Source organism: Trachinotus anak, unplaced genomic scaffold (assembly GCF_046630095.1).
Source record: "Trachinotus anak isolate AG129_WGS33_773 ecotype Australia unplaced genomic scaffold, CSIRO_AGI_Tana_v1 ptg000014l, whole genome shotgun sequence".
NCBI lineage: Eukaryota > Metazoa > Chordata > Actinopteri > Carangiformes > Carangidae > Trachinotus > Trachinotus anak.
In genome coordinates, this window is record NW_027273865.1 from 14,786,972 (window position 1) to 14,797,402 (window position 10,431).

The following is a 10,431-nucleotide window of genomic DNA, read 5'->3' on the forward strand; positions in this document are numbered from 1 at the left end:
ACAAAAACTCTGTGGATCCAGTTGTGTGTTCAGCCATTACATCAAAATCACCACAATCCTGCTGCTTGATAAGTCTCATATAGGTTTAAAAAGCAAGAAGGAGTCAGACCGATAACCCCGCAACATCCTCATACTGGCAAAACAACATGAACAAAGAAAAGAACTGACATCACGTTTGGATGCATGGCCATTCAGGCACACACACCATATCCTTCTTCATACAGAAATCAACAGCAATCAGATAATCAAACAGACACATAATTAACAGGGAAATCGGGACACCAGTCAATAAACTAACATTAACAGTGTGAAAGGTAAAATGGAGAGAAAAGACAGACAGAGGGTAAACTACAATCAGAGGTCAGAGGGAAATCTTTTTCACTTATTCACATTCGACTTGAAAAAAAATCCTGTATAGTGTCACGTTTAGACACATAAGCTACAGACAAGGAAAAAGAGAAGTAAGTATACAGGAAGACAGATGAAAAGATGTCTTCATTGTGCAGGGCTACCTACCTCTAATAGAGCTGCCTCCGTTGTCTCCTGGTATCCAGGCCAGAGTGATGGAAGAGGTGGAGGTGGTGGAGACAGTTAGACGAGGCTGGTCTGGAGGGACTGAGGAAGAACACGCAGAGTAAACCACTCAATAATACTTGTGCTTATTGTATTATAGTAAAATGTTTCTTCTTTTTTAAGTGAGAAAAAATATAATTATTATAAATGAAAACACTATGCTGAATTTCTCATTTTAGGCAAGACCAGCAGGCACGGTGTTAGCAGTGTGTCATGAAGGGAATTTTTCTACCTTGTACCAAAAGGTTGACTATAATAGTGTCAAAGCCCAGGGTGTTGGTGGCTGTGCAGGTGTAGTAACCAGAATCTTCAGCTTTGACAGAACGAAGCACTAATGTCCCATTGGCCAGAATAAGACGCTGTCCATCTAGAGACACTGGGATGGCTGTATCCTCACTAACAGAAATCACAGGGAGAGAGTCATGAGAAGACATCGCAAGACCTTTTTTACTGCATATTATCTTAAAATGCTTTTATGTCGTTAACATTATGGTGAAGTTTACATTCCAGTCAGGATCTAGGTTTGTGTTAGAGAACTGTAGAGTATCTTTCTAAAGATGCACTGCTTATATGAGCATTACTGACAAAATGACCTTTTGCTGAACCATATCAGATACTTTAACACTCATCCATTCCAAGAAGAGTCACAGCAGCACACTCAGCTATATATAACATTTCTGGGATGGATTCTCACCTGTCTTTGGTCCATTTTATTGTAGGTGTTGGTTCCCCTACTGAGCTACAGGGCAGTCGAACCTCTTTCATCCAAGGAGTGGTCACAGTCCCCCCAAATGACAGGATTTTAGCTGGGGCTGGTGGAGGAGGAAGAGAGGGATGTAAACACAATAAGGTGTATAAAGGCAGAGAAACTGAAAAAAAGAGCATTAGAGCTACTTGCATTAACACTTGCATTAAGAGCAATAGCCTAATTAATATGCACCAGTCGGATTATCTTGCCATTGTCAAATAAACAATTTTCAAACCTATTAAACTAATGCTGTTTCAGAATGTTTTGATCAATACATTGAGATGGTTGACACGAAACGCATAAATTGATTTGTTTTCCATTTGGGATTCTTTCAATAAGCATTTACTAGAAGGACATGTGTATTGTATTTCCTGTGATTCACACCTGGCGGAAAAGAAATCTGGATTAAATGTGACATTGCCCAGCAAAGAATAGATGAAGAATGATATATGGAAGAAGGGACAAAGAATCAGAGGAGAGGATATGAAAAAATTCACATCCATTCAGGTAAATAAGCCCTTTCTCTCTCTCTCTCTCTCTCTCTCTCTCTCTCTCTCTCTCTCTCTTTCTTGCTTAAGCTTGGCGTCTTAATGCTTGCGCTCTAGTGCACTTATGTTAAGGCTGAATGAAGTATTGAGTGGGCAAGCCTGGAGGACACTGCCTTTTACAGCTGTCGATCAGCTGACGCACCCACCCATACGGGCACTCACTCAAAAACCTTTGCATCCAGCAGAATAGATAAAAGAAAAGGATAACATGGTGGGAAGTGCACTCTGTTCATTCGTACTCCCTTATTCTTCCTGTCTTTTAATCCAAAGCCTATTGATTTAACTGCCCTCTTCATTTTCTTAAACACTCTGCCCCTCTATTGTCTTGTGTATTCGCTTGCTCTGCTCCTGTCGTGTCTTTTTCTCTCCCCCTTTTTTTTCCTCTTCACCTAATGTCCTGCCCTCTTATCACATCCCTGGTCGAGGGCAGTTTATCTGGCGCCCTCTGAACTCTGAAATCAATAGTACACCTTTGTAAAGTCAAAAAAGGCAGTAACAAAGAAACAGAAGGGAAGGAAGGAGAAACAATCAGAAAAGGGATGTGGTGTATAGAGCAAGTGCCAGAATAAGCGCGAGAGTCATAAGGGATGTAGAGCAAAACATCCTTTAAAAAACGTTATTTTTAGTTTGTGGCATTGTCGATAAGAGGCTTGAAGAGGAATACTACGCTGTCAGTAGCAGTGCCATAACAGTTCCTGAGAGAGAGATGGCGCATGCAGAGAGAGACAGAAAAAACAAAGACCCAGAGAGTTCAGGAAAAAAATACAGACACTCTTTTCTCATCCGCCCAACAACAGCTCATTTGGTGATTTGCAAGTGAAAAGACCTTTAGGTGTCTAGGTAAGGGTAGAGAGACTTTGATGAGTTAAATTAACGCATTTCGCCTTTAAATGCTGTGGAAACAATGGTTAAATGTAACCTGGATGTCTTTTTCAGGTTTTCTCTTTCGAATCAAATTATGCCCAATATCTCTCATTACATGGGACTCACCCTTGGCTGCTGGCTCCACAGTGACCTTCTCGCTGAAGTTACCGCGGCCTGCAGTGGTGACGGCTGCAGCCCAGATCAGGTACTGTTGCCGGTGGTTGAGGTGGGTGATCCGGTAGAAAAGCAGCTCTGGATTGGCTTCATACTCGCTGGGCAGCTAGGGAGAGAAGGCAGAAAGCAAATGTTACGGGAAAATGTATTTTTCTTTGTAAATCAATCAGCAAACCTGCTGGTAGGCTAAAATACTTGTTTCTGATGAAGTTTCACATGTAAAGTTTTGCAGAAACAAGCAGCAGAACATATCAGGTACATAACCACAACATTTTGCAACACTATGAACAAAAATAAACTTAAAAAACACATTAAAATATAGACAGTTTCAATATTTTCAGAAGAATGAAAAAATACACATTATGAAAAAATACACATTAAAGAATTCCCTTTTTTTGTTCTTGTAGCAAAATCAGCATTGTATCATATGTTATAAGCAACGCATAGTCAATTCTGGGGGGTGCCAAAGACAAGATCATTTTGTCACTTTACAGCAGGAGTAATATGAAGGGCTGAGTGAACATCATTCTAATGTGAACCAAGCCCTGTATTCTCTCTGAGTCAGTACTACAGGAAAAGAGAGGAGGATGGGTTGGAGGGTACAGAGGTTCTAGGGCATATTATGATAAGGCAAAACTGTGTGGAAGGATGAAGCTGTAGGGAGGGAGAGAGAGACAGAGAGAGAGAGATGAGAGGGTTGGGTTAGGGGGAAAAAGCCCACTCCCTCTCTTCCTCTGTTCTCCTCAGGGAGGGCAAACAGAGATATGAAACAGAGGAAGACAATGGGGGACAGACAAATGAGACAGTCAGAGATATCATGAACAGTCACACACTAATGAGGCCTATCTACTGCAGGCATCAACAATGACAGAGAGGAGAGGAGAGGAGAGGAGAGGAGAGGAGAGGAGAGGAGAGGAGAGGAGAAGAGAGGAGAGGAGAGGAGAGGAGAGGAGAGGGGAGAGGAGAGGAGAGGAGAGGAGAAGAGAGGAGAAGAGAGGAGAGGAGAGGAGAGGAGAGGAGAGGAGAGGAGAGGGGAGAGGAGAGGAGAGGAGAGGAGAAGAGAGGAGAAGAGAGGAGAGGAGAGGAGAGGAGAGGAGAGGAGAGGAGAGGAGAAGAGAGGAGAAGAGAGGAGAGGAGAGGAGAGGAGAGGAGAGGAGAGGAGAGGAACATAAACAGACAGAGAAAGAGGAATGGTCACACACAAACAAGCACAAATAGGCATGCACGAATACACTGACACACACATACAGTGGCATACATGACCTGGAGGTGGATGTGTAATTGCAGTGTGTTTAACCCAGTCATGTGTCTGCTGTCTAGACATATACACATCACTGTCCCTTCAAAACACACACAGACATACACAGACACAGACACAGACACATACACATACACAGACACAGACACAGACACAGACAGACAGACAGACAGACACACACACACACACACACACACACACACACACATAGAGTCAAGCACAGAACCTCTCTTTTTTACTGCCTGCCAGTCACTATTCACCTACCCACCAATTATACCTTTATTCCCTCGACTCCTACTCTTCATCTACTCCTCCGGTACCCCAACACCCAGGTAAACACACACACACAGACACACACACACACACACACACACACACACACACACTTCTACACACACCTTGTGTTACTGTGCTGCTGGTCTTCACTATGAAAAGAAGAATATGAAAAAAGGGAACACAATCACAAATTTAACACACACGCACTGTAAGGTAGCACCTAACATTCACTGTGGGTGTCTAAATCACATGTTTTACTACACCCCACCAGTTTGACACTGACTCACATTTCTGACTGACAGGCGCTTGTGCACAGATGAAATGACTGCGATACAAGTGTCAAATGGTTTGAAGAGTCTGCAAACGTGGCAGACCAGTACACTGCAGTGTTGCTGAGCTCTGTCCTCGCCTGCTGGGTTGTTGTCTGCAGAATGGTTTATTCTGGGCAAATAGATTCCAGTATTCCTGTTGTTTTTCACATTTATGAGCAGGCCGTCATGGAGGAATCCACTGGGCTTTTTATTACTTCCCTGTGTTCCCTGTTCATCATCCATTCCTCTTGTCTCCGTCCTTCCTGTATTTTTCTCTCTGCCTATCCTTTACCCCACTGCGCCATCCTTCCCTTCTCCTCCTGCCATCGCTCTTCATCCCTCTCTTCATTTCCCTGTCATGTGTGGGCCCACTCCTTGCTTTTCCTTCCATTTACCCACCGATATCCCTCTCTGTTTAACATCAACAACAACGTCTCTGCATTTCTCCCCCTGACTCTCACGTATATCAATGTCTTCTTGCTGCTCTTCTGCTCTCTCCCCTCTCTACATTTGTCTCTATACCCTCCACTGCAGGAAGTGGTAGGGGCAAAGGGATGGATGGATGGATGTATGTATGGATGGATGGATGGGTGGATGGGTGGGTGGGTAGATGTTGGGAGGAAGGGAGGGAGGAGTGACAGAGTGTGTGTTGCTGTAACGGATATTAAAATATTCCTCCGGCGTGGAGATAGCGGTGATCCGGGGAACGATAGAGCGAGATAATGAAAAGAGGAACAAAAGTACTCCCCACGCGGTGTGTCTGACCCCCCCATCCCTCCTTCCTTCTCTCCAGTCGCACTCATTTACATAGTAATCATCCCGAACTCTGCATGGGGGCTTCAGAGAGAAAGAAGGGAGAGAGAAAGGAAGAGAGAGATAGAGATGTAAATAGATAGGAAAAAGAGGAAGACTGATTTGTGAATGAGGGAGACTAAAGAGAAGATGCTTGTATATATCTATATAGATACATTTACGGTCTGTGTGTGTGTGTGTGTGTGTGTGTGTGTGTGTGTGTGTGTGTGTGTGTGTGTGCAGGTATGAAAGCAGGATATATTTTGTGGTTTTGAATTCACATAAAAAAGTCATAAAAACATGAGTTGCATGTATGTATACGCTTGGTGTGATACATTTATAAGTGTGTGTATATTCCTGTGTGTGTGTGTGTGTGTTCCTGTGTGTAAGTGAGAGTGTAAGTGAGAGTGTGTGCTTGCTGTCGGCTTGTTTTCTGCCCTCGTTGATGAACGGATGAGGTTGTCCTGGCAACGTGATGAGACGCAGATATGCAAATGAGGCTGGAGGGTGAGCTTGCACGCACACACACTGCAGTATGAGGAGAGCTCATTTCACACACACATCTTGCTGAGACTGCAGCACTAGACCACACACACACACTTCCACATCCACAAACACACAAATGCAGAACGTCATAATTAAACGAATTTTCTTTTATCTTAGCATCATATAAATTGTACAACAGAAGCTATATTCTGCATTTAAAAAGGATCTTGTCTCCTTCATCACCAGCCATGATTGGATGGTCTTCTTCACCCTTCTCCTCTTTCATCCACCTCCCAATTCTGAAACTCTCTGCACCCCTCCTCTAACTCACCGGTTGGCCTGACCCGGGGCTGGAGCAGTAGATGGTGTACTTGCGGATGATTCCATTTGGCTTGTGAGGGGGTAACCAGGACACCACGACACTGCTGGCGGAGGAGGGCACAGCTTTGATGCCAGCTGGGGGTCCGGGGTCTGAATCATAAAGGGGAGAGAAGAGGGAAATAGAGGGCAGAAAAAAGTGAACCAGTTAAATTGCTCTCCATATACAACACACTCACTTAACAGCTTTAAGGGTCTTTTTAGAGCTTTTCGGGAGATTTGTCCATTCGTTGCCATTGTTAGCTGTTAAATGATGGCAACACATGCAACAAAAACCTCCATGTGTACCCAGTAGACCCATGGCTAAATTGCTGGTATTCAATACTTTACCCTACTGTATAACAGGCTTCATAGCCTCTCATCCAGTAAAAAGAGAGATGTAATAAAAACAAAAAACAAAAAAGAGCCCAACATTAGAAAATAAGGGACAGGAATGACTGTGGTGAAGTAGTGTAACAGTGTGATTCTGTATGCTAGGCTGAGCCTGCACTCAGCAACTTTTCTAAATTTCTTCAGTTATCTAATCTAAGTTTATTAAACAGCCTTCCTCTTGTTTCTATGGTCATGTTATAACAGTGATAACACCCTGGGGTGTCCTGTTACAGAGAAATAGTGGACATAAGCAACACTGTGATCATCAAGGTCAAGATCAGACGACTAAGCTTTCAATAGTCTGTGTTTATGCAGAACAGGGCAGTTGATCACATAGGTTGGTCAACAGAAAATTATCCTCCTCTTCTTCTAATTCTTGATTTATCTTCATATTTAGGAAAAAAAGTCCAAACACAGACTAGTTCCGCCTCCTCATATGCGACTTTTTTTCCAGCTACTTTTATGTGATACTAAATTGAATATCTCTCGGCTCTGGACTGTTGGTTTAAATAATTTGGTCTACCTCTTCAAAGCAATTTCATGTGCACTATCTCTCTTTTCCTGTAATATGCTGCTTTTGTCCTGCACCTGTGGCTGGATGTGCAGACTATCAGCCTTCATTGCTCATGCATCATTTTCTGATATGGACAGCTCATGACCAGTGACTAATTTGCATAAAAACATATATGGCGCTATCTGTATGCTGACTTGCATCCATGGTTATTCCGTCCAATTTTCAGGTTAATGAAGAAAAAGGACTCCAGGGAACACCAGATTTGTTCTCATACCATTCTCAGAGTACTTTAAAGCTCCTGCTAGGGGTTAGTAAACAATTACTTCAAGATCAACAAATAGAGTCAAACATGTATTTCTTGGTATAACATTGCTGATCATAAACACCTAGAGGGTTAGAACGTCCTAAAAAAATTAGACAACATAATGCACTCATGTAAACCGAACACATGCACATTTTCAAAGAGACTAAATACTGTGACCCAATGGTGTTCTGTCTCAGAAAGACCATGAAAAAGGAGTGAATAATGAGTATCTGCCTTCTTTACGCTTATGTTTAGTGTCAACTGTCTTTGTGTGTCTGAGAGACCGAAGCAGAGAAAGGCAGGCTGAGAAATGGCTGTTTGCACAATTGCACTGCAAACACTTTTCCATATGCTGCAGACAGAACTGAGGGCAAAGAGAAGGATGAGACCGAGTGAGACAGAGAGCGTTGAACGTATGTGAAGAGGTTGCCCCTGGACACAGTGTCAACCCGCATCAGGCAAAAAGAGAGCTTTCCCCTGATAAGCACACACACTCACACACGTGCACACACACTCCAAGACAAACACAATACACATATTTGAAGAGCTATTGCAGCGAGGCCAGCTCATAAAATGGAGATATAGAGAGAAAAAGAGAATAAAGGCCTTTTCTGAAATGACACTTCTTAGAAGCTCTGCTCTCCCCCTCACTCCTGCGCTCCCTCATTTTCTCCATCTCCAGACGCCTGCCTCCTCTTCTGCCTGGCCCCAGGGAGGGAGAGGAGAGGCGGATACGGATGTAATCCACAGCCCGCCAGTGTAAGCACAAAATTAATTCTCTCTAAGCCACAAAGAATTAATCCCTCTCCTTGTGCTGGGTGCAGAGCTAGACTTGCACACAAACAATAGCACATGTACACACTCGCGCACACCAAAGCTAAGACATGTACACATGCAAACGCACGCTTAACAGCCCCCCCCACCACCACCAACACTTCCACATATCCGCATGCACAGACCCACACCCTTAGGCTCCTTAACCACACACATACACACACACACTCTCTTTTTGGCTTCTTAATTCTCATTAGCACTGGTAATAGCACATCAGAGCACAAAGAGGTTTTAATCAGCAACCTCAGCCTTACAAAGACCCCCCCCCCCTTTGCATGTCTGCCTCCCACACACTGCTGCCTAAACCAAACCAAACCAAACCAAACCTTGGACCTGCACCAAAGATGCGGTCAAAGCAAAGTTTATTATTTGGTTTACCTGTGTGTTAAGATCTACTACAATAAAGACTCACAGTCTTCACGAGTTTGGATATACAGGACGTTGCTCCGGACTCCATCACCAGCCTGGGTGTAGGCCAGCACCTGGATGCTGTAGTTGGTGAATTTCTCCAGGCCTCTGAGCTCCACCTGCTCCTTGATAGTTGTGATGTTTTGCATTTCACCCCACTCTGAGAAACATTTAAAAAAAAGTGACACGTTCAGGCCAAGGACTGAGATGTTATCAGTCATGGTGTCTACGTAAGATGAGAGACACACTCTGCCCACCTCCATCCGGGAAGACAGCCCAGAAGACGACGCGATACCCCTTCAGTACTCCATGCAGCGTCATTCTGGGAGGCTCGGCCCATGTGATTACTGCCTCATCTGATGTTACAGAAATGGCTCTCACGTTCTGAGGAGGCTGGCTGGGCACTGGAGGCAAAGAAAGTGAGAGAGAGAAGAGAAAAGGTCAGATAAGTTATCTAAAACATGTATCTAACCTTATACATTCCACAGTTTAATTCAATAGAAAAGGTCTGTTCATTGAGGGGTGAAAAACAATCGCAACTTGTGTGATGATTGAGCTAAATACACAGATAAACTGGGGAAATCAAGCAATTGTTTCACACTTTAGCATCCAGATTCCTTTAACCCGTTACATAGCTTTGAGGAATTGATCTTATTCAATGCTGTGACAATATCATAAATGCAATATATTATGTATCAGCTTGCTCCAACTTGTCATTGAAGCTATATGGTGTTTACACTGAGTGGAATATTAAAAACCCATTATTGTAGATTTCTTATTCATAATTTTTACACATTTCCTGGTTGTGTAATTTGGTACCTTTCCTGAATTCTGCATAGTCATAGTCCTGGGTTTTAAGAGGCTCGTAATTGTGAAAATTTCCATGATTCTTACATTAATGCAAAGGCTGTCATTGTCTCCTGAAAATAGACCTGTTCTGGCTAGATGAAGAATAAATAAATAATTAAATAAACCCTCCCTGAAAAGCTAAAAGTCATTTCCATATCAAACCTGAAGTGAGTAAACAGGCTAGTGATAGATAAAAAGCCCATGACATGCATCCAGCCTGGTGTATAGGACCAACTCTACAACCACCATCTCTCTTTCTCTCTACAAGCCTCCCTCTGTCCCCGCCAGCCCAGGTGTCTCTTCTGTTAGCTACCGCTGACCATTAGTCTTTCAGGCTTTGAATAACGCACACTGTTGAAGATAAACAGAAGTCAACTTGTGAGAGAAGGAGGGGCAGGAAGAGAGGAAGAGAGCCGACTGAAAGACAGAGAGCAATGAAAGAGAGAGATTGGGCCAAGTCCACCAGGGAGTTTCTCTGCAGCTGGTGAAGAGAGAGGAGGTGGGGAGGAGGATGGAGGAAGGGAGGGAGAGGAGAAGGGAGGATTAGAAAAACAGGGTTTTGTATGAATAAACCTTTAGGTTCTGAGCTTAAATAATTAGAAGGCATCAAAACACAGCCAAGTTCCTCCCTTCACAGTCACACCTTTACGAGAAGAGAAATAAAAGGCCATGAGACATGAAACTAAAAGAGGATATGAACAAAAAGATGCCTTTGAATTGTCTGTATTGGGGTTTATGTAGG

The 10,431-nt window shown here is 43.4% G+C and overlaps 1 protein-coding gene across 3 annotated transcripts in view; it reads right to left on the minus strand.

Moving 5' to 3' along the window:
* dscaml1 (Down syndrome cell adhesion molecule like 1) overlaps positions 1-10,431 on the minus strand; it is a 98,204-nt gene that overhangs the window by 10,157 nt on the left and 77,616 nt on the right. For all 3 annotated transcript variants that reach the window (XM_071496604.1, XM_071496603.1, XM_071496602.1), the window contains exons 19-25: positions 9,098-9,244; positions 8,845-9,000; positions 6,362-6,501; positions 2,860-3,013; positions 1,268-1,385; positions 806-969; positions 517-615 (exon numbers count right to left, since the gene is read on the minus strand). In XM_071496604.1, the coding sequence (XP_071352705.1) occupies positions 517-615; positions 806-969; positions 1,268-1,385; positions 2,860-3,013; positions 6,362-6,501; positions 8,845-9,000; positions 9,098-9,244 (978 nt within the window). The remainder of the gene's footprint in view (positions 1-516; positions 616-805; positions 970-1,267; positions 1,386-2,859; positions 3,014-6,361; positions 6,502-8,844; positions 9,001-9,097; positions 9,245-10,431) is intronic.